The following is a 25,676-nucleotide window of genomic DNA, read 5'->3' as shown; positions in this document are numbered from 1 at the left end:
ACCTATATGGTCTATAGTATATGCCCTAGCCCTATTTCATTCCTCATACTGGTAATTTGTGTCCTCTCTTTTTCCTTCATCAGTCTCGCTAGAGGTTTGTTAATTTTGTTGATCTTTTCACACAGTTTTTTGTTTCACTGTTTTTCTCTATTGTTTTCCTGCTTTTAACTGCATTGTTCTCTGCTCTTATTGTTACTTGACCTTCCTTTTGTTTGTTTTGGGTTTATTTCACTCTTCTTATTCTCGTTTCCAGAAGTAGGAGTTTAACTTATTGATTTCAGACTTCTCCTCTTTCCTAAGGTAGGCATTTAGTGCTATAAATTAACCTTCATCACTATGTTAACAGCATCTCACAAATTCTGATGATGTACTTTCACTTCATTGTTTAAACATTTTTTAAAGATGAAGAGCCATAACAGTTTTATGAGATATAATTAACATTCCAATGTATTTTTTTCACTGAGACGACTTCTTTGACCTCTGGATTATTTAGAAGTTTGTTGTTTGCTTTCCATGTGTTTGCAGATTTTTCTGTTATTCTCATCTGTACATTTTGGTCAGGAAACTCTCTGTATGATTTCAGTGCTTTCAAATGTGTTTGTTTTACAGCTTGGCATGTAGTCTACCCTGGTGTGTGTTCCTTAAGCACTTGAAAAGAAGGCATATTCTGCCGTTAAGCAGAGAGTTCTGTAAATGTTGAACAAATTCTGATGGCTGACAGTGTGGTTGAGTTCTCCTATGTTTGGTAATTCTTAGGAGTGTTGAAGTCTCCAACAATAATTATGGATTGGTCTATTTCTCCTTTCAGTTTTATTAACTTTTGCTTCACATATTTTGTAGCTCTTTTGTTTAGTGTACAGTTAGGATTTTTATTTATTTTTGGTGGCTTAACTCTTATCATTATGTAATACTCCTCTATGCTCATGGTAATTTTCTTTGCTCTGAAGTCTACGTTAAGGTATTAACATTGCCAATATTGCTGCTTTCTTTTTAATATTTGTATGTTATCTCTTTACATCTTCTGATATTCAACTTCCCTACAGTGTTATATTTGAAGAGTTTCTGACAGATACATAAATGGGGGATTTAAAAAAATCTACGCCTACCACCTCTTTTGATTGGTATTCCATTTAATTTCCATTTAATGTCATTATTGGTAGTATGTTAGGGTTAAATCTGCCATTTTTGTTTGATCTCTGTTATTTCTACATTTTCTTTCCTGTCTTTCTGTGGTTACCTGAACATTATTTTAGCATTCCTTTTGATTTACCTACGGTGTTTTTGAATGTATCTCCTTGTAAGGCCTTTCAGTGGCTGCCATAGATATTACAATGTATATGCATAGCTTAATATATAGTACACTCTACTGGTATTGGCATCTTACCAGTTAGAGTGAAGTATAAAAACCTTCCCTTTCTTTTTTAAATTTTTATCTTATTTATTTTTGAGAAAGGGTTTCACTCTGTCACCCACGCTGGACTACAGTGGCATGCTTATGGCTCACTGCAGCCTCAACTTCCTGGACTCAAGTGATCCTCCCACCTCTGCCTCCCTAGTAGCTGCGACTACAGGCGTGCACTACCACACCTGGCTAATTTTTGTATTTTTTGTAGAGATAGGGTTTCACCTCGTTGCTCAGGTTGGTCTTGAACTCCTGGGCTCAAGCAATCCGCCGGGATTACAGACATGAGTCACCACACTCAATCTAAAAACTTTACCTTTCTTTATGACCCATTATTCTCTGTTTATGTCTAAAATATTTTTTTTCATACACAGAGAATCATATTAGACAATATAATTTCTGCTTCAACTGACTATTATAAAAAAAATCAAGAGGAGAAAAAAATGTATTTACCCATATTTTACTCTTTCTTTATTCCTGATAATGCAAAATTCCTCCTTTTTCTTTTGGAGACAGTCTTGCTGTGTCACCCAGGCTGTAGTGCAGTGGTGCGATCTTGGCTCACTCCAACCTCCACCTCCCAGGTTCAAGCAATTCTCTAGCCTCAGCCTCCTGAGTAGCTAGGATTACAAGCATGCGCTACCACACTTGGCTAATTTTTTTTGTATTTTAAGATGGGGTTTCGCCATGTTGGCCAGGCTGGTCTTGAACTTCTGGTCTCAAGTGATCTGCTTGCCTCAGCCTCCCAAAGTGTTGGGATTACAGATGTGAGCCACCCCTCCTGGCCAAGACTCCTTCTTTTATCATTTTCTTTCTGTTTAGAAAATTTTTTTTAGCAATTCCTTTAAGGAAGGTGTGCTGGTGACATACTATCTTAGTTTTTCCTCATCTGAGAATGTTGTCATTTTCTTTTTCATTTGAAAAGGATATTTTAATTGAACACAGAATTCTGAGTTGATAGGTTTTTTTTTGTTTGTTTGTTTAGCACCTGAAAAAGTCATGCCACTTCCTCCTGGCCTCCATGGTTTCTGGTAAGAAATCAGCTGTCACTTACACTGTTCTTTCCTTTCTAGGTAAGGTGTGTCCTGTATTTAAGATTTCTTTTTTGTCATTAATTTTCAGAAATCTGACTATTGTGTCTTGGTGTGGATATCTTTGGGTTTACACTTTTTGTGGTTTGTTAAGCTTCTTGGTGGTTTATGTCTTCTGTTAGTCAGTTCAGGTCTTTTGTCAAATTTGTTGAATTTTCCATTATCATTTCTTCCCACCCCCTTTCTCCACTCCTTTAGTAATTCGAGTGACATGAATGTGAGAAATTTACTGTTATAGTTCTACAGGTTCCAGAAGTTCTGCCACTTTTTTTCTGACCATTTTCTCTCTGTTGTTCAGACTGCATAATTTCTATTTCTCTTTGTTGAAGGTCTCTGATTCGTTCCTCTGCATTGTTCACTCTGCTGCTGACACCATCTATTGAGACTTTTATTTCAGTTATTACAATTTTTGGTTGGCTCTATTTTATACTGTCTATGTCTTTCTGAGACTATTTTTTTGCTTGTTTATATGTTTATAGTTACTCACTGAAACATATTTATGATGATTCCTTTAAATCCTTGTCAGATAATTTCTAACATCTGTGTCATCTGAGCATTGGTATTAGTTTATTATTGTTTCTCATTCCAGTTAAAATTTTCCTAGTTCTGATTATGATGAGTAGTTTTCTATTCAAACCTGGACATTATCTTACAACATTCTGGATCTTATTTAAAATCTCTTTTAGAAGGTTTCCTCTGACACTGTTCTGGTGAAACTAAGGGGGTGCTGCCTCTTTTCTGCCAGGTGGAGTTTGGAGAAGTCCAGGTTTTCCACTCAGCTTCTACTGACACCTCAGGTGGGGAGGGGAGCAGATCCTTATCATTGCTGGGTGGAAGCAGGAGTTCTGGCGCTCTACCAGGCCTCCATCGAGTGCACCATGGCTGCTCCTCATGTGGCCCCCACAGATAACACGGCATTGTGGAGGGGAGTTTGTTATTTTCAGTCGAAAGTTCTGACTCCCAACCATGCCTCTTTTGAAACCAACCCAGAAGGCAGTGGGAGGGGCACTCCATTACTACCAGCTGAGAGTGTAAGTGTAGATTCCCCACATGGTCACTGCTATGCTGTCCGGGGAGAGAAGTAAGGTTTGTTACTGCCCACCGGAGATGAAAATTTGTTTACTGGGCCTTCTCTGACACTATTCTAATTGGAAGCTGGGGTGTGCTACAGCATAGTGGAGATGGAAATCCAGACTTCCCACTCAGCCTTTGCTGTTAAGAATGGGGCTACCGTTTTTCTGTGGTGTTTGGCTGAAAAAAGCAGTGACAGTATAAGTTTTCTGACTTGCTAGCCTGCTCCTTTTCTGGTCTTTAGGCTAAGGAAATTAGCTTTTTTTGGAGCTTTGTCTGCAATTGTTGATATTTCGAGGTTGCTGGCTTCTCCGGCACCCTGTCTAGGATACACGCAGCAAAAAGAAAACCCTGAAGGTTCACTCATGTGTTGTTTCTCAGGACACAAGTAACCCAGGCTGGTTTGCCTTCTTTCCACCTTTCAAAGTCTTTTTATGTTTGCTTTATATTTAATGTTTAGGGTTTTTAGCTGTACTTACTGGGAGGAATACGGAAAGGTACTTTTACTCCATCTTTCTAGAAGTGACACTATTTTAATTTCATACCTCAAATGTCCCTCTCTACTTCTAATTTGGAAAAATGAATAACTTAAATCTAGCACATCTGAATTTTATCTGTGTTTTAAAAGTTAAATGTAAGTGGAAGACATGTAAAAAAGGACTCCTTAAATATTCAGAGTCAAATATATACTGCTAAGGCTAAATACAAAGGCAAGTTAGTAAAATGCTATCTAAATCTTCATAGATGATTACATGGATATCCAAAGCCACCCACGAAAGAAAGCAAGCCATTGACAGATATCATTCTATAAGGGAAGAAAAAATTAACACAGCATAAAAACTATCAGAGATTAAACCTAAAAAAGGACAAAATAATATATTAGGAGAAGACTATAGAGAGTGTATTTCTTTTCATGGGACTCATAGACACAGTAGAAATATACTTAGAAGTTGACTAAGAGGAATGGAAATGTATTACATACTTGCAAACAAACATCTGAATTATGAATGCTTGTTACTGTTTCTCTGATAATAAAAAAATTTTGACAGGTAACCATGGAAAAGATGAACATTCTAAAATCAATATATTTTCCATTTGATTACACGACACTATGACAGTGTTAATCTTTTAAAAATATTTTAAACTGTGTTTCTCTCTTTTCCTTATTTGTCTGTCTCTTTCTGATACAGTTTGAGATTCAATTTCTGATCGTTTGCTTCTCTGGCTCCTTTCTCACATTTCAACCATCAAGAACCACTGAACTGAAATTTACATACTAAAATTTCAATATGGCTGTAGAATACAATTGTACAAAGGAAACTAAACTATAATCTAATCTGTACCACTTGAAACTGCAGTTCCAAGGTAAGGCTCTCATCACAATTCTCTGGCTCTGTTTTGTGTTTCAAACTACAGAGTTTAAATACAATTTTCTCAGGAAACGAAACAATTTGAAACAGGGAAAAATCTCAAAAAGGAAACTTCTGATTAGAAAACAGAAAGTACCTCTTCATCCAATTCTTTCATTATCTTGTCTAGTTTTATGTTTGAGGTTCTGTAAAAACAAAAGCAATACAGATTAGAAATATATTTATTTCCTATTGCCCAGCGTTAAACACTCACATTCCTTACTTTTCCACTTAACTAGAGTTTTGTATCCTTTTTTGGTGCCATGGATCTCTTTGGCAGTCAAGTGAAGCCTATGGCCTTTTTTCAAAGTATTTTTTGAAACACAAAAATGATATATGATTAAAAGACAATTAGGCCAGGTGCAGTGGCTCACGTATGTAATCCCAGCACTTTGGGAGGCCGAGGTGGGTAGATCATCTGAGGTCAGGAGTTCGAGACAAGCTTGGCCAACATGGTGAAACCCCATCTCTACTAAAAATAAAATTTTAAAAAATTAGCCAGGCATGGTGGCGGGCACCTGTAATCCCAGCTACCTGGGAGGCCAAGGCAGGAGAATTGCTTGAACCTGGGAGGCGGAGGTTGCAGTGAGCCAAGATCGTGCTACTGCACTCCAGCCTGGGTGACAGAGACAGTCCATCTCCAAAAAAAAAAAAAAAAAAAAAAAGGAGCCAATTATATTGAAATATAGTAATAAACTTTTAAAAAACATGTATGATTCAGTAGTATATATGCTTCTTTATTAATATATTAAATCACAAGATCTAGTGGCAGTAATTTCAAAGTATTGATGAACATAAATGATATTTAGAGATAGCTTTAACAACTGTAATAAGAAAACATCTATAATTTCTATTGGTAATAAAAATTAACAACTGCTGCTAATAACTGAATTGCTACCTATGCTCAGAATTGAAACAAGTGCTAAAATTAAGTTACAAGTGAGAGAAAACATTCACCTTTTCTCATCCAAGTTTAAAGACTTCAAATTTCATCCATGGACTCTGGGGGAGATCTATGGATCTCAGGTTAAGGATCCCTAAACTCCATCATGTAATACTTGCCAATACTCAAAAATCAGCCATTTATCCTTTAATACAGGATAAAGTAAATGAAGAGAAAGGTAGCACATATCAAATCAATTAAGGCACCATTTGTCAACACTCAGTGTATTATCTTCATTACAATTTGCTTTCTTTGGTTCAAAACGTAATTCTGAGCTTCAAAACTCATATATGCAACATTTTCACATGGATGTCTCATCAAAAACCTCATTCAGCATCTCCAAAATGGAACTCACTGCCTCCGTTCCACACTCCCACCCCAATACCAATTTGCTTCTCTTCTAGAGTCCCTAAGTAAATGACATCACCTAGGAATTATCCTTGACTCATCTTCCTTCACTCCCACTTAGTTGAATAAAGTCCCAAATGCTGCTAATTAAGCAGGAACTTCTTTTGAAACAGCAAATTTAATATATATTTTTTACTTATTAGTTTAATGACTTTTGGTGTTTTTCCATCACACTTAAAATAAATTCCAAATTTCTTAGTCCCCCCTGCCCCCAAAAAAAGAGGAAAAAAGAATCCTCCCCACTCTCATCTCAGGCTTTTCCTTCCCTCGCATCTTACAGGCCAGTCAAGGTCTCTTACCTCACGGCCTTCACAGATACTCACCTCCTGGACCCTAACACTTCCTTCCATTCTTCTCCTAATAATTTCCATTGATTCTTCTGATTTTAGCTTTCTCTGATCTCTGACAAAACAGTACAGGCGTCTCCTGATATATCCCTGATATTCCTGTATAATTTTATTCTCTCCCCAATTAATACATACCACACTTCTTGATAATTACTTATTTTTCTTGCTAAATTACAAGCTCCTTGTGGAGAGGGGCCATGTCTTGATTTATTCAGTACTATATTGTTGACAAGCACATTATCTTGACACTTTAACTGAAATTTTTATTGAACAAATGAATGTAACTAAAATGATTTGAATGCAGAGAATTTGATTTAAAGAAATGCAAGTAAATATCACTCCATAATCCCTAGCACTAGGTTTTTATTTTAAAAACTATTTACCAATTCAATACATACTTTTTAAAAGTTTCATCTCAATTTTATTTCCTTGAGGTGACACATTTTCACATGATTATTAGCCACTTCAGCCATTCTTATTACTTCCTCAAACCGATCCCTACTCACCATTACTACCAGTTTGTCATTTGTCTTTTAATTTTGTTTAAAATTTTTTGGGGGCCGGGAGTGGTGGCTCATGCCTGTAATCCCAACACTTTGCTAGGCCGAGGCGGGTGGCTCAAGCCTGTAATCCCAGCACTTTGGGAGGCCGAGATGGGCAGATCACGAGGTCAGGAAATCGAGACCATCCTGGCTAACACGGTGAAACCCCGTCTCTACTAAAAAATACAAAAAACTAGCCGGGCGAGGTGGCGGGCGCCTGTAGTCCCAGCTACTCGGGAGGCTGAGGCAGGAGAAAGGCATGAACCCAGGAGGCGGAGCTTGCAGTGAGCCGAGATCCGGCCACTGCACTCAGCCTGGGCTACAGAGCGAGACTCCGCCTCAAAAAAAAAAAAAAAAAAAAAAAAAAACAAAGAATGGTTAAAAGTGAGAATTTTACCTGCTTCGTACCAAACCCCCCACCTGCTCTGTCACAAAATTACCAGTGTTCCCAATTTTATTTGTTGAATACTTTTTGTGTTACCTTTGCATTTCATTTATTCAATACTATTCACTAAAAACATAAATAATTATAAAAAAGTATTGCTTATAATTGATAAGTAATTCAGTATTAAGATAGGTTATTTAAATTAATCTTGAGCATAACTCAAAGATATTTTTTCTGTGGGTCTAATGCCAATAACATGCTGAAATTAGACCCACAGAAAAAAACACTCTGAGAACCACAGTGGAAATTAGAATGGCCACATCAAAAATTTAGTATATTTTAATCTTCAACATTTTACATTTCAAAAAGCACCTTATTTAATGTAAACTAATTTCCCCTTTATTTATTTTTTCTTTTTGAGACAGTCTTGCTCTGTTGCCCAGGCTGGAGTGCAATGGCGTGATCTCGGCTCACTGCAACCTCTCCCTCCTGGGTTCAAGCAATTCTCATGCCTCAGCCTCCCAAGCAGCGGGGACTACAGGTGTACACCACTGTGCCCAGCTAATTGTCTGTATTTTCAGTAGAGATGCAGTTTCGCCATGCTGGCCTGGTTGGTCTTGAACTCATGCCCTCAAGTGATCCGCCATGCCCAGCCTAATTTGCCTTTTTAGTTAGCTAATTATATAATGAGAAAAAAGCAGTAAATCAGGCAACTAAACAAATTAGTATTATGGTTTTTTAAGAATACAGACTGTTGGCCAGGCGCGGTGGCTCACACCTGTAATCCCAGCACTTTGGGAAGACAAGGCAGGTGGATCACAAGCTCAGGAGATCAAGACCATCCTGGCTAACATGGTGAAACCCTGTCTCTACTAAAAATTAAAAAAAAATTTAAAAAATTAGCCGGGCATTGTGGCAGGTGCTTGTAGTCCCAGCTACTGGGGAAGCTGAGGCAGGAGAATGGTGTGAACCCGGGAGGTGGAGCTTGCAGTGAGCTGAGATCGTGCTACTGCACTCCAGCCTGGGCAACAGAGTGAGACTCTGTCTCAAAAAAAAAAAAAGAATACAGACTGCCAGGAACAAATGTACTTTAAATATTCTGAGGAAAATACATCTATAACTAAGCCAACATAAATACAACTTCTCAATTCTAGCCGAGACACATCATGAATGTATTATCAGTAGTAATCTTTACACCCTCATTTTCTATCTACTTTCAGATGTTTGCAGGGTATAAGCTTTCAAATAAGTATTTGGTATGTAAAACTTTTAATATGAAAAACTTCAAGTATATTCTCACCTGCACTTCTGCTCCATTTCATCTTTTAACTGCATTTCATTATGCAGCTGTTCTTCCAGCTTATAGATTGTTTTCTGTAAACTTTCCTGCTTTAATTTAAAACAAAAACAAAAATTCATTCTACTAAGAATATTTAGACATTTAAAATATCAAGTCTATGTTAATATTTTAAACCTTGTTAGAAAATAATTTAATCTTACCTCTTTTCTATCTCAATTTTTTTATTATCAATTTAACAAGCATTTTCTTAACATCTACTAAATGTTAGGCCATTAGAAATAAAAAAATTAAAAAGATTTGGTTCCTGTTCTCATGAAGCAAATAGTTACATAGTGAGGCAAAGTTAAATTGGAAGAGAAAAAAGAACCTACAATGTCTCAAATAAATATACACAAAATATTACAACGGACTTTGGTAAACAATAACACAGAGTGTTCTGAAGGAGAGAAAAGGTCACTTCTAACTCTGCCAAGAATATATAATCCTTAAGTTGAGGCCTAAAAAGGTAAGAGAAACTGATAATCTGATAAAGCAAAGAAGGTGGTACAAGGAAGGCATTTTAGCTAGAATGAACAATGAGCCCAAACGTAGAAAGGCAGAAGAAAATACAATACATTTGGGAAATGGAAAGAAATCAAGTACTATAGCAGAGCACAGAACGTAACAGGAAAAACAACTCACTTTAAGTCTAAGAAGGTAATGATCCTTGCATGCACAAATTGGGAGTTAGGGACTTTAACCCATAAACATTTTAAATGAGAAATGACATAATGCTGGCACCTCAGAAACATCACTACAATAATAAGGTGAATGAACAGCTTAGAGGGCAGTGAAGTTCTAAGAAGAGCAACCAGTTAAAAAGCTATCAAAACAGTTCAGACAAGAGAATATGGATCTGATAAAAGGCAGAGTCTATAGGAATGAAGAGGAAGTAATGGAAAAAGGTATCAATTAGAAAGCATAACATATGACCAAACCAATTGAAGTTAGAACAGATATACCATTATGAAAGACAGTCAACACATTGCTAGGGAGGGAATGGGGACAGGAAAACAATGAGTTTAGCTCTGGCCTAGTTTGATATGCCTGAGAAGTATACAGAAGAGACAGAAAGATTCAGGGCTGGAGCTCAGACGAGCAAGCTGGACATGAATGAGATTACCTACAGAGAAAGAGCAGAGAGCCAAGATCAGAACTTTGGGAAATGTTTAATAATTGAATGTAAGCAGAGAAGGAAGATCCTGAAAAGGGGATTGAAAAATAAATAAAACTCAAAAATATGGGAGGTAAAAAAGAGGGAAACAATTGGAACATAAAAGAGTTAGAAAAGTCTGAAGTTCCAAAGAAGAAGGAAGTAGTCAGTGTCAAATACAGCAAAGAAGAAAAATAAGACACGGGCTGAAAATCATCCACTGTATTTGGCAATTGCAAAGTTGTTCATTAGCATCTCTGCTAAAAGCTTTCCAAGGAAAATTAAATTAGTTGATTTTGTACTTAGTTCTAGGTTAAAATAATTAGTATTTCCCCCTTGATATTATTAGAGCAAAAGATAAAGGTAGCAACCACTGACAAACTTATGGTAATTACCACTGAACAAAATCCGCCCAAAGAAAACATGAATCCTTATGTTTGAAGGCCGAAGGCACTTCTAACTCTACAGTCAAGCAATACAGTGAGAGCTGACTTACAGCAACTCCTTATTATTACCTAGGTCAAAGATTTTTGAGCCCTGGTTAGCAATACATAACTTGCCAAACAGCTCTACTGGGATTAAAATTTAAAAGATGAACTTAACAGCAAATGGGTACTTATGTAGTTCCTTCACCTTTTTCTCATTTTCCCTTTTCACCACGTTCTCTTATATTTAAAAGTCAATATATCAAGGAGAAAGAAAAGAATCATTATCAGCTTTTTAAAAATGGCTGCTACCTCTTCCTCTCCTCTGTTAAAAATATGTAGGCTTGCAACGTCTCTGTGCCCCCTCAAAAAATGTAGGCTATAGTAGACAAAAAGTTCAAAGAATGCTCCAGGAAGGGACAGATAATTACTCTGGATATTTTTCAGAAAATTCCTGTTAACCCAAAAGGACCTTCTGAAATGTAAGCAAGTAAGATTTTGTTTTACTTCTGTCTCAGAATATGAGCTATATGAACAACAGAAAGAACTCAACTAAAATTTATTTTTGAGAGTAATTTACTTCTCAGTGGACAAATTAAGATGACGCTGACTATACTGGTTATTCTCCATTTCCCCCATTCCCTTCTAACCTTGAAAATTCATCCTCTGCTCTTCTTTGCCTTAAAATCTACAGAGTGCATTGCCTGTATTACGCTGTAGCCCTATGATTTTAAGGTTGGTTTCAACCCACAGGAGACACCAGCAGAAATCTGAAGGTAAAAAAAAGAAATATTCATTCTCCCTACACCCTTTGTGCTTCACTGTGGTTCTTGCAATGTTCTATGTTTTATCTTCCTTTTCTATGATGTCAGGCTTTCTCTGAGCTACAATAAAGTTTTCTCTCTTTGCTCCTTTAGTACAGGGCAATGGCTTCCCACTCTTGTTCATACATGGGTGCTTTAATATACTTTATTGTTTCCCTCTACTGATGTTCACAGCTTGTTAATCATCCCTTCATTAAACTCTTCACTTAATAAATGCACAAAATATGGTGTGCGTGTGTATATATATATGTGTGTGTGTGTATGTATATATATGTACGCAATGGAATATTACTCAACCTTAAACACGAAGGAAATCTGAATACATACTATTAATATAGATGAATCTTGAAGACAGTATGCTACATGAAATAAGTCAGTCACATATGGATAAATATTGTATGATTCCATTCATATAAGGTGCCTAGAATAGGCAAATTCATTGAGACAGAATGTAGAATAGTGGTTACCAGGACCTTGGGGGAGGGTGAAATTAGGAGTTATTGTTTAACTGGCATAGATTTTTAGTTTGGGATGATGAAAAGGTTCTTGAGATGGATGGCGGTGATGGCTGCACAACCATGTGAAGGTGCTTAATGCCACTGAACTGCACACTTAAAAATGATCAAAATGGTAAATTTCATGTTATGTATATTTACCATACACACAAAACTCCTATTTAAATCTTTTGAACATGTAATCTGTTTGCCTGTCAAGACCCTTAATGACACATTGATGTATCATAGTTCCCGATTCCAAAGATTAAAAAAGATGACCTCTGTTAATCTGTGTAACAATTTAGTTTACTAACTGCCTCCAAATATATTATTTCATTTGATGTTTGAGCAAAAAATCAGACCAAAAAGGAGACGGGAGATAAAAGTGCCATAAAAATCTAAGTTCAGCTAACTACAGCTTCACAAACAATACATAAATTTACTATCATACACACAAATATATTACCCACAAAACAATTTTAAAAACAATTTTCTTAATATTAAGAAAATACCTACCAAGCTTTTATCTGCATTGGAGCTAGTCCTGTTATCATTAGGATTTGCTGAAGATAAGTATCTGAGGGAAAGAAAAGTTTAAAAAGAAAACAAAACAAAACTCTTTAATATCCCGTAACAACCAATAATAAATACTACATGCCTATTTTATGTTCAATGTTATAGTAGCTCTGTTTTTAAAAATTAAGTATAGGTTCATAATTTTTATAAACATAATCCAGAAATGATACATATATTAAATAAAACACCCAGTTAGGTCTAAAAATAGTAGTAGCCTGTAAACATATGACTTCATATTCTTGTAGCAAAACATAAGAATATTCATACCAAGCAAGATAAATAAAAAACAAAGTCTCAAGTTAGTTCAGATGAGACTTTCTGGTCATGACAGCAGGTTATGACAGTTTTTTCTACCAAACAAGTAACTCAAAAACATTCAGTTTTCAGAGCTTTTTGTATATAAGAATTGGGGGTAAGAAACTGCTGACTTCTGCAGACATATGCACAATCACCTCTCTTGCACCCAACTATCCTTCAGCAAAGCCTAATATTGCCTCTTCAGGTCCAAAAAATTTTTGCCTAAGTGGGTGAAATAACAGCACCAAAGTTTAGGTGATACTGCTAATCTTTTGGGACTCCCGGCTTGCAGAGTTCTTTAAATTCAGTGTACAGTTAGAATTGTATATAAATAAAGCTATTAGTGAACTAATTTAGAGGTCTTTTTTAGATGTCTCACAAGATTATCAATCTAAATAGATCATATATGTAAAACAATTTCCTAAGCTACCAAATATTATATAAAGGTAAGGTACTAGTGCCGCTAGTGTTGCTACTACCACAACCATGCTATGCTACAATTCCTATGGCTACAACTACTATAATCACTACTTCTACCATCACCACCACTACAGTCAGCACCCCAATTAACCAGTAGAGCTCTCGCAAAAGGAGATCAAATAGTTATCGTATGCTTCATAGCTATTGGAGGCATCTGTTAACACACCAGATATTAATAATGTTCCAAAAGAACAACTTAATTTTTAAAATCATTGAATAACACAATCCATTAAGTATCAATAAAAATACACAGTATAATGGCACTATAAAAGAAACAGCTAGAAATATGCCACTTCCTAGGTTTTCCTTGAAAAATTATTCAGATCAAATGGAGATTCAGACAACTTTAAGACAATAATAGGGGCTATGTAGCAGTTTTATAGAGGAAAAGTCCCATATAACAATTGACAAATTCTGGATGTAGTGCAATTTAATTCCATTGACTATTAAGCATCTCAGAAATTCAATGTGAGATTCTGCTTATGTAATATAAATAAGGCATATAGCAATGCCAGTGAAATCTAAATTAGATGAGACTGTTTCGTCTCTAAGATATTTTCTAAACTTAACAAGCTATGTAACTGAGACTGACATTTTAGGCTTTTGCAAAATTAGTAATAAAAGCTTGAATGCAGCAAGGGAAATGTAAGGACATCACTTGTATACATTAATTCTTTCACCTTCTGTCATTTTCTATCAAGGTACGTTTGCATATTATATTGATGCTTTTACACAGAATCTGGTCATTTAGGTAACTTTTTAAGAAATAGGAGTTACTATATTAGGAATATAGCTTAAGGCTATTTTAAAAATCATGTTTAATTCAGCTGTAATTAAGCAACAATTATTTCTGCCCTTGGTATTAAAAGTATATTTGGATTTCAGGGATAAGAATTTCAGAGGTTTTCTATTTCATATCTGTATATTCTAAATTATGCTTACATATTACAATAAGGCTAATCAATATTTTTGCCAGGGCCAGGTGCAGTGGCTCACACATGTAATCCGATGGGATTACTTTGGGAGGCCAAGGTGGGTGGATCACTTGAGGCCAGGGGTTTGAGACCAGCCTGGCCAACATGGTGAAACCCCACCTCTAACAAAAATACAAAGATTAGCCAGGCGTGGTGGTAGGCATCTGAAATCCCAGCTACTCAGAGGCTGAGGCACAAGAATCATGTGAATCCAGGAGGCGGAGATTGCAGTGAGCCAAGATCACACCACCGCACTCCAGCCTCGGCGACAGAGCGAGACTCTGTTTCAAAAATATATATATATTTTGTTGGTTCTTATTAAGAGCAACCATACCTTTGCCTATTCATGTAGTAATTACTCAAAAAATACTACATATATTTGTCAATGGGCTATGACAGTTAAGAACACAGTATATATGGCTGGGTGCGGTGGCTCACACCTGTAATCCCAGCACTTTGGGAGGCCGAGGCGGGCAGATCACAAGGTCAGGAGATCGAGACCATCCTGGCTAACACGGTGAAATCCCGTCTCTACTGAAACTACAAAAAAAAAAAAAAAAAAAATTAGCTGGGCGTGGTGGCGGGTGCCTGTAGTCCCAGCCACTTGGGAGGCTGAGGCAGGAGAATGGCGTGAACCCGGGAGGTGGAGCTTGCAGTGAGCTGAGATCACGCCACTGCACTCCAGCCTGGAAGATAGCAAGACTCCGTCTTGGAGGAAAAAAAAAAAAAAAAAAAAAAAACAGTATAATTTCTACTTTTAAGAAACTTAAAAATTAGTTTGGGCCATAAAACATGAATACAAAGAAAAACTAGAGAACATAATCAAGTGCATGATAATGTAGGACAAATAGTAGAATAAATGTTTATGTAACTCAAGGTTACCATTATACAGAGAAACTTAAAGTTATTAACTGTTGGACTCTACTACAGAAAATACAAAAACATTGGAGGTTGTTTATATCAACAACTTGGGTGTTTCAGAAACCAAATAAAAGAATAATTGGTAAGAATACAAAAAGTTAAAGAATGCTTCAGCAGGCTGGGCATGGTGGGTCATGCCTGTAATCCCAGCACTTTGGGAGGCCAAGGCAGGCAGATCACCTGAGGTCAGGAGTTCCAGAGCAGCCTGACCAACGTGGAGAAACCCTGTCTCTACTAAAAACGCAAAATTAGCTGGGAGTGGTGGTGCATGCCTGTAATCCCAGCTACTCGGGAGGCCAAGGCAGGAGAATGGCTTGCAGTAAACCAAGATTGCATCATTGCACTCCAACCTGGGCAACAAGAGCAAAACTCTGTCTCAAAAAAAAAAAAAAAGAATGCTTCAGCAAAAATCACCCTGAAGCTCTTCTGTGTATGTATGTTAATTGAAAATAGTTAAAATATTATACTCATGGAGTATTAGGGAGGAAAAAAAGGTAAGTGCCAGCTATCTCACTGATGATGCAACAAAAAGTATTAAGTACTATCTTACAGTGAATTACTGTAGAGGTTTCAAAAAGCCAGACTAAATTGTCTTTCTGATTTCTTTATTTATTTATTTATTTTTTTTTGAGACGGAGTCTCGCTCTGTCGCCCAGGCTGGAGTGCTGTGGCCAGATCTCAGCTCACTGCAAGCTCCGCCTCCCTGGTTCCCGCCATTCTCCTGCCTCAGCCTCCCGAGTAGCTGGGACTACAGGCGCCCGCCACCTCGCCCGGCTAGTTTTTTGTATTTTTTAGTGGAGACGGGGTTTCACCGTGTTAGCCAGGATGGTCTCGATCTCCTGACCTCGTGATCCGCCCGTCTCGGCCTCCCAAAGTGCTGGGATTACAGGCTTGAGCCACCGCGCCCGGCCTGTCTTTCTGATTTCTAAGCTTAACCCGAATGGCTCTAATACTAAAATGACAAGACTCTTCACTTTAAAATAAGATTAGTTATAAAGACCTCAAATGTAATAATTTACTCCAAGCAAATCCGTTATCTGATACCATTCCAAAGGAGTATAATTTGATTAGAAGTACATATTTTTGAGGTAATTAAAAGCAGATTTAACCCACCAAGTGTTATCATATAGTTCAATGCATTATATTGGTATAGCACTTTGTTTAGATTTCTCCTTCCTTCACTTCCTTCCTTCCCTTTTTTTTTTTTTTTTTTTTTTTTGAGACAGTCTCACTCCATTGCCCAGGCTGGAGTGCAGTGGCATGATCTTGGCTCACTGCAACCTCTGTCCCCCAGGTTCAAGCAATTCTCCTGCCTCAGTCTCCCAAGTAGCTGGGATTACTGGCATGTGCCACCACGCCTGGCTAATTTTTGTATTTTCAGTAGAGACGGGGTTTCACCACGTTGGCCAGGATGGTCACGAACTCTTGACCTCAAGTGACCCGCCCACCTCGGCCTCCCAAACTGCTGGGATTACAGGCGTGAGCCACCGTGCCTGACCGAGATTTCTACTATGTCGTTCTTATCGACCTACGATGTACAATTTATCCATTTCTCACCAAATGTGAGCCTCTCAAGAGAAGGTACTGTATCTTATTCATCCTTCTCCATGCAATTTGGTGCTTAGTATATACCTGACAAATAATAAGTTATCAAAGATATCTGTGGAATGAACAAATGCTCAGCACATTAAAACAATGTTAAATGTTTAAATCTCAAGTACATTAGAGTAAAGCTAACATGAACTCATACCAATGATAATAATAGTTACACTGAGTGCTTACACCATGCAAAGCACTCTTCTAAGTGCTGTACCGTGTTTTAATTTACTTAAACCTTACCGTTGGGAGCAAGCCCCCGAAAAACTGTCCATAAACAAAATCTCTGCAGCACTATAACATGTTCTTAATGGCCCTAACGCCCAAGCTGGAAGGTTGTGGGTTTACAGGAATGAGGGCAAGGAATACCTGGCCCGCCCAGGGCGGAAAACCGCTTAAAGGCATTCTTAAGCCACAAACAATTAGCATGAGAGAACTGTGTCTTAAGGGTGTGTTCCCGCTGCAGTTAACTAGCCCAACCTATTCATTTAATTCCGCCCATCCCTTGTTTCCCATAAGGGATACTTTTTGTTAATTTAATATCTATAGAAACAATGCTAATGACTGGTTTGCTGTTAATAAATATGTGGGTAAATCTCTGTTCGGGGCTGTCAGCTCTGAAGGCTGTGAGACCCCAGATTCCCCACTTCACACCTCTATATTTGTGGGTGTGTGTCTTTAATTCCTCTAGCACCGCTGGTCTTGGCACTTCACAACAATCCTGTGAGGTAAGTAGGCAAGAAGTATTATTGTTATTATCATCATCCCTATTTTTGAGGAAATGGAGGCATAAAAGGCCAAAGTTATTTGTCCAAGGTCACAGTGGAGGTAATACTACATGTTATAACACATGGTAAATTAAATGGGTTTGGGGAGGAATTACTTAATTTTTGAAGAGCTAAAAATTGATGGCATCAATATGGTGATGACAATGCTAGGAAAGTCTACATGCTGGCCAGGCACGGTGGGTCACGCCTGTAATCGCAGCACTTTGGGAGGCCAACGCGGGCAGATCATGAGGTCAGGAGTTCAAGACCAGCCTGGCCAACATGGTGAAACCCCATCTCTACTAAAAATACAAAAATTAGCTGGGTGTGGTAGTGAGCACCTGTAATCTCAGCTACTCGGGAGGCCGAGGCAGGAGAATTGCTTGGACCCAGGAGGTGGAGGCTGCAGTGAGCCAAGACTGTGCCACTGCACTCCAGCTTGGGTAACAGAGCAAGATTCCATCTCCAAAAAAAAAAAAAAAAGTCTACATGTTGTTTCCAAATGTATTATAAACCATAAGTCTACAGATCAAAATATCAGTATTTATAGCATCCTTTGACCTATTAATTGTTGTAACTTGAGGATATACAGTATATCATTTAGCAAAAAAATTCTGAAAACCAATGTCCTAAACATGGATGAGTCCAAAATAAATTAAATATGAAATACTGGAGATATCATGCATCAATGAAAAATTGCATAAGCTATATCTTTATATACCATTAAATCTACTTTAAAAATGAATTTTAGACATGTCTAAGAACAAAATCGGCACTTACTCCTACAATCACTGTTTAGCATACTTACCTACGATTGCTATAATATGTAAATCCTACAAAAGGTAGTTGATTGCCAACAAAAGCTTTAGGAATAGGGAATGTTTCTTCCTCTCCTTTATCTTCTTCCAAGTCATCAAAATTACTAGTATCAATGTCACTACTTAAATCAGGTACAACTGGTGCTACAGCTAAAAACAGAAACAAAATTAGTTGCTCATTTCAAACTTAAAATACAAGTAAAGTGAAGCAGATTCCATACCAACTACTGATGGTTTCTCTCTTATAAAAGCTTGCAAACTACAAATTCTACCTGGCTTGAATCCTATTATACTAAGCTTTACCAGGATTAAAAATCAACTGATAATTGATCATTACGTAATTCTATGAAACAATTATCTTCAAAGTCACCTATAATCATCTATACTTTGGGTTTAACTTGACTATTACAAATCAAGCATTATTAAGGTTTGTTTTAGAATGTACCAACGTATAAAATACACAAAAGCATTCAGGACTACAGAAAAAACTAAAGCATAACAAACCATACTCGAAAAAATTGTTTATCTTTAAATATAGTATTTTTTGGTTAATCTGCTTTATAGTAAACTAGAAATTAAGGTTACTACTTCTTAGCTTCCTGGACATAATAATTTGGTACTGAAATATTTTTACTCACTCAGAATCCAGATGATCAATACTCCTCCCTCCCACCCCAGTATCTCCATAAGATTAAGCCACAGGAGCAACGGATTTGGAATTGTATTTTCAGACTAGCTACCTCCAGAATCAAGTGATTAAGATTAATGCAGTGAGGTATTTATGATATCATTGTTAATAAAAAAAGGGCAGTAATACAAAAAACAGACATGACATCTTCAAGAATTATAAATTTGATATGGACCAAGTCTTACATATACTTAATAATATAAAACCATATGTGACAATGTTTAAATATTCATAATATAGGAGAAAATACCATATAAAACGAATACTACTAACATCTACTTCTGGGGCTTGAATGTTAGAAGAGGTATATCTAAAAATAAATTCTAAGAAAACAAAAGTTTAAGAAAAGTTATTTTTTAGCTTAAAGATACTGTAGTATAATAAAACATCCCTGAATTATGATCATCAAAATACTAAAAAATTATTTTAGGTACAACAACCTCATGTTCTTTTAGGGAAAAGGAATCAATTTTCTTTTCAGTCATCTGGGTATTTCAGGCAAGAAATACCTCTTATTGTGCCATCTGAGACACAGTAAATTAATATTTAGGGAACAAAACAACACATTTAGCCGAATGAAGCCATAGTACTAACTAATAGTAACATAAGAGTGAGATTAGAGCTTTTCCACCATTCCACTTTCCTGAATGGCCACAGAACTGTCTGATTAGACAAGGCTAGCTTTCTAATATTTGTAAAATGAGGGGAAAACACAAATGGTTGTCGCCCTTGGGAAATACATAAGTTAAGTATGGTCTTAGCATAAATTTTATGTTAAAAGAGTGATCTCAATCAGAGACACTTTTGCCTGGTGGAGAGCATTCAGCAATGTCTGGGTACATATTCTGGTTCTCATTAACGGAAAAAAGGTGTTACTAGCACCTAATGAGTACAGTCATGGCATGCCACTAAACATCCTTAACTTTAGGATAATCCCCACAAAAAGAATTATTTGTCAACTGCTAAGGCTCAGAAAACCTGCTTTAAAATTATATCAGAAAGAGAGAAGCAGAATAAGTGTGCTGCATTTTCTCTTGCTGTTTCTGATGGACCTACTCTTTTTATAAATGTCATTATTTCACAGTAGTTCTAAAATGACAAATTCTCACCTGTTTAAATTCTGAGACACACGTGGAGAAAATATTGGAAGAGTTATAAAAGTAATTATTTCTGCTTCTAAATTAAGATGCTTAGGCTTTACATAATGCCATATAATCACTTCAGAACTAATAAGAATAAAGATTACGGAATAAACATCAGTATATATTTGTTTAAAAATCTGCCTTCATTAAATAACTGTTAATTTAGAAATCATGTTCCATAAAAAAGAATCCAGCAGATGTTGTCAAAAATGGCAGAGTAGGGAACTCAAAGAAATCATACCTCCACTGAAGCAAATGCTGAGTTGACAAAAACTACCAGAGCAACTTTCTGAGAACTCTGGAACCTAATAAAAAACTAGTAACAAGCAGGGAGTGTTTAATGAAGAAAGAGGCTACAAAAATTTGGCATTTAAGGAAATCTCTGTCACTGGCTGAGATCATGAAATGGAGATTTCAGTGAATACAATGACAATGAATACAGACTTTGCAAAAATAGTTTGGAAAAGTCACTATTACAGCCCACAACAAGCAACAACAGCAAGCCCTGGGTAAAAGAGGAAGAATCTGATTTTCAGAGTTACAACACTGTAATATCCAAAATGTCCCTCTTAGAAGGATACAGCTGCTTTAAAACAATGTCCAGTTTACAACAAAAAATTACAAAGCATGTAAAGAAGCAAGAAAGTATAGGCCATTCACAGGGAATATAGAAAATGATAGAAACCACCACTGAGGAAACCAAGACATTAGATTTACTCAACAAAACCTTAAACTCTCTTAAATGTGTTCAAAAAGCAAACGAACACTATAGACAAAGTACCCGGAAGACGATGTCTTAACAAAGAAAAAATATCATGAAAGAGATCGAAAATAAAACCAAATAGAAAGTCTAGCACTGAGAAGTACAATAGCTGAAGTTAAAATTTCTCTAGAAAGCTTCAACAGCAGATCTGAATAGGCAGATGAAAAAAATCAGTGAACTTGAAGATAGGACAAATGAAATGATCAAGTGTGAGGAACAGAAAGAAAAAGAATGAAAAAGTGAACAGAGACTAAGGAAACTGTGGCATCAAATCAGACCAACACACAGATTACGGGAATTCCAGAAGGAGAGAAAGGGGCAAAAAGACTATTTGAAGAAATAATGGCCAAATCTTTCCAAATCTGGTAAAATATATAAATCTACACATCCAAGAAGCTGAATGCCAACTATGAAAAACTCCAAAAACTCCACATGAAGATATATCATAATCACATGCCATAATCAAACTGTCTTAACTCAAAGCCACATGAAGAAGAAAAAGGAGTATCAGTAAAGGTAACTATTTAGATAAATGTAAATAGAAGCAGGTTTTTGAAAGCTACTCAAAGTAAAGTGGTATCAATTCAACCTAGATTGTTATCAATTTAGAATGTTAACTGTAACTCCATTTAATTAATAAGAAAATGACTAAAAAATATACACAAAAGGAAAAGAAGGAATCAAAATAGCATACTAGGGTAAAAAACTAAGCACAAAAGAAAGCAATAATGTATTATCTGAGGAATAAAAAGGAAATATATGACATAGAAAACGGGAAGATGACAGAAGTCTTTTCTTATCAGTATTCACTTTACATTTAAATAGATTAAACTCACTAATTAAAAAGCTGAGATGGGTAGAATGCAATAAAAAATGATTCAACTGTATCTGTCTATAGAGACTCGCCTAAGATCCACAGACATAAGTTAAAAGGTTACTTGACCTGCATCCACAGGTTAAAAGTAATGGAGGGAAAAAGATATTCCATGCAAAAGAGAGCTGAAGTGGCTACATTAACAGGAGACAAAACAGACTTTAAATAAAAAACTGTCAAAAGAGGCAAAAAAGGACACTGCCTATTAATTGATAAAAGACTCAATCCATTAAGAAAATATAATGACTATAAAAATGTATGCACCTAACACAGCCCCAAAATGTAAGAAGCAAAAATAGACATGAATGCAGAAAAAAACCATTCTAAAATAATAGTCTGACATAGTTTTATAGCTTGTCCCCACAAATGTCATGTTGAAAAGTAATCCCCAATGTTGGGGGGCGGGGGCTGGTAGGATGTGACTGGATCACAGAAGAGGATTTCTCAAGAATGGTTTAGCACCATCCCCTTGGTGTTGTCCTCAAGACAGTGAATGAGCTATTGCCAGATCTGGTTGTTTAAAAACGTGTGTCATCATCCCCCTCACCCTCTTTCTTGCTCCTGGCTCTTACCATGTGATGGGCCTGTTCCCATTTTGACTTCTGCAATGAGTAAAAGCTCCCTGAGGCCTCTCCAGAAGCTGAGCAGATGCCAGCAACATGCTTGTACAGCCTGCAGAACCATGAGCCAATTAAAACTCTTCTCTTTATAAATTACCAGTCTCAGGTATTCCTTTATAGCAATGCAAAAATGGCTTAACACAAGTTGGTGTCTTCAATAACCTACTTTCAACAATGGATAGAACACATAAATAGAAGATCAATAAGAAAATAGAAGATATTAACAACTTCACAAACCAACTAGATGTAACAGGCGTGTACAGAGCACTCAACAACAGCAGAATACACATTTTTCTCAAGTGTATATGGAACACTTTCCAAGACAGATTATAAGCTGGGCCAAAAAACAAGTCTTAAAAAGTTTTAAAACACTGAAATCATACAAAGTATCTTCTTTAACCACAAGGGAATGAACCAAGAAGTCAATAACAGGAAGAAAACTGAAAGTTTCACAAATATATGGAAATTAAACAAAACACTCTTAAATCACCAGTGACTGAAAGAAATAATCACAGGAAGACTAAATACTTTGAAACACATGAAAATGGGAAGACTAAATACTTTGAGACAAATGAAAATGAAAACAACATACCAAAATGTATGGGAGTCAATGAAAGCAGTGCTCCAGTGGAAATTTTACCCATAAATGTCTATTATACTAAAAACCAATGATCTCAAGCCAATAACCCAACTTGACACTACAAGGAACTATAAAAAGAAAAGCAAATTAAACCAAGAGCCAGCAAAAGGAAAGAAAGAATACAGATTGGAGTGCATAGAAATAAAACTGAGAATAGAAAATCAATAATGCAAATTAACAAAACTAAAAATAGGTTCTTTATAAAGATCAGCAAAATTGACAATCCTTCTACTGAACTAAGAGGGGAAAAAAAAACCCAGAAGACACAAACAACTAAAATAAAAAATGAAAGTAGGGGCATAACTACCAACCACATAGAAGTAAAAGGAAAATACAATGCATAATCGTACAGTGCCTTTTTTTTTTCTTTCTTTTTGGAGACAGAGTCTTGCTCTGTCACCCAGGCTGGAGTGTAGTGGTGCAACCTCAGCTCACTGTAACCCGTGATTCCCAGGTTCAAGTGATTCTCTGCCTCAGTCTCTAGCTGGGACTACAGGAGTGCACCACCATGCCTGGCTAGTTATTTATTTATTTATTTATTTTTGGATTTTTTGTAGAGATCAGGTTTTGCCATGTTGGCCAGGCTGATCTCGAACTCCTGGCCTCAAGCGATCCACCTACCTCGGCCTCCCAAATTGTCAGGATTACAGGGGTTAGCCACTACACCCGGCCTACAGTGACAAATTAGATAACTTAGATGAAATAGAGACATTCCTAGAAAACACAGACTGCCAAAATTTATTTTAAAAGAAATAAAGAATCATAATAGGGCCATAGTGGCTCATGCCTTTAATCCCAGCACTTTGGAAGGCCAAGGGAGGGTGGCTTGAGACCAGGAGTTTGAAACCAGTCTGGGCAACATAGCAAGACACCATCTCTACAGAAAATAAAAAGAAAATTAGCCAGGTGTGGTGACACATGACTGTGTTCCTAGCTACTCGGGAGGCTGAGGCAGGAGGATCCCTTGAGTCTGAGAGTTCAACTATACAGTGAGCTAAGATCATGGCACCGCATTCCAGCCTGGCAACAGAGCAAGATCTTGACTCTATTAAAAAAATAAAACAAAATGAAGGAAAAAAACCCATATGATCATTTCAGTTGTCATACAAAAAGCATTTGACAAACACAACACCCTTTCATGATTGAAAACACTTGGCCAACAAGGAATAGAGAGGAACTTCCTCAATATGATAAAGGACATTAATGAAAATCTCACAGCTAACATTATACTCAGTGGTAAAAGACTAAAAGCTTTCCCCTATGACCAGAAACAGACAAGGTGTCCACTTTTACCACTGCTATTCAACACTTTACTGGAAGCTCTAGTCTGAGTAATTAGGCAAGAATGATAAATAAAAGGCATATAAATTGGAAAGGAAGAAGTAAAACTCTCTCTCTTCGCAGGTGACATGATCCTATCATAGAAAATCCTAAAGAAGCTACAAAATAATACATTAGAGGTAATAATCAAATTCAACAAAATTGCAGGTTACACGATCAGAAATAAAAGTTCTATTTCTTTTTTTTTTTTTTTTGAGACGGAGTCTTGCTCTGTTGCCCAGGCTGGAGTGCAGTGGCCGGATCTCAGCTCACTGCAAGCTCCGCCTCCCGGGTTTACGCCATTCTCCTGCCTCAGCCTCCCGTGTAGCTGGGACTACAGGTGCCCGCCACCTCGCCCGGCTAGTTTTTTGTATTTTTTAGTAGAGACGGGTTTTCACTGTGTTAGCCAGGATGGTCTCGATCTCCTGACCTCGTGTTCCGCCCGTCTCGGCCTCCCAAAATGCTGGGATTACAGGCTTGAGCCACCGCGCCCAGCCTGAAAGTTCTACTTCTATATGCTAGCAATAAACAATATGAAAAGAAAATTAAGGGAACAATTCCATTTAAAATAACATCAAAGGCCAGGCGTGGTGGCTCACGCCTGTAATCCCAACACTTTGGGAGGCGGAGGCGGGGGGTTCAGGAGGTCAGGAGATTGAGACCATTCTGGCTAACATGGTGAAACCCCATCCCTACTAAAAAAATATATTAAAAAATTAGCCGAGTTTGGTGGTAGGCGCCTGTAGTCCCAGCTACTCGGGAGGCTGAGGCAGGAGAATGGCATGAACCCCAGAGGCGGAGCTTGCAGTGAACCTAGATTGAGCCACTGTACTCCAGCCTGGGCGACAGAGTGAGACTTGTCTCAAAAAAAAAAACATCAAAAAGAAACACCTAGGAAAAAATTTAACCAAGGAGATGTAAGGCTTATGCACCAAAAACTTAAAAACATTGCTGAAATTAAAGAAGGCTTACATAAAAGGGGAGACATCCTGTGTTCATGGACTCGAAAAGTTACTATTGTTAAGATGGTAATACTACCCAAAGTAATTTAAAGATTCAATGCAATCTCCATCGAAATCCCAATGTCCTTTTTGGCAAAGATATAAAAACCCATTCTAAAATTCATATGAAATCTCACGAGATCCCAAATAGTCAAAACAATTTTGAAAATGAACGAAGTTGAAAGACTCACATTTCCTGATTTCAAAACTTACTACAAAGCTACCATAATCATACAGTGTGGTACCAACATAAAGACAAACATATACAGACCAATGGAATACAACAAAAACCCCACAAATAAACCCTCATGTATATGGCCTAATGATTGACACAAGGGGCCAACAACTTTCAATGCAGGGAAAGGA

General features: G+C 37.0%; 1 protein-coding gene across 2 annotated transcripts in view; it reads right to left on the bottom strand.

Moving 5' to 3' along the window:
* ROCK1 (Rho associated coiled-coil containing protein kinase 1) overlaps positions 1-25,676 on the bottom strand; it is a 154,635-nt gene that overhangs the window by 61,532 nt on the left and 67,427 nt on the right. Inside the window, exons 10-13 of one of the 2 annotated variants that reach the window (XM_007974485.3) lie at positions 18,253-18,412; positions 12,350-12,410; positions 8,899-8,987; positions 5,071-5,119 (exon numbers count right to left, since the gene is read on the bottom strand). In XM_007974485.3, the coding sequence (XP_007972676.3) occupies positions 5,071-5,119; positions 8,899-8,987; positions 12,350-12,410; positions 18,253-18,412 (359 nt within the window). The remainder of the gene's footprint in view (positions 1-5,070; positions 5,120-8,898; positions 8,988-12,349; positions 12,411-18,252; positions 18,413-25,676) is intronic. The other variant, XM_007974486.3, reaches the window with a different exon arrangement.

Source organism: Chlorocebus sabaeus, chromosome 18 (genome assembly GCF_047675955.1).
Source record: "Chlorocebus sabaeus isolate Y175 chromosome 18, mChlSab1.0.hap1, whole genome shotgun sequence".
Lineage (NCBI taxonomy): Eukaryota > Metazoa > Chordata > Mammalia > Primates > Cercopithecidae > Chlorocebus > Chlorocebus sabaeus.
Note: the sequence above shows the minus strand (reverse complement) of the source record. Positions and strands in the feature narration are given on the sequence as shown.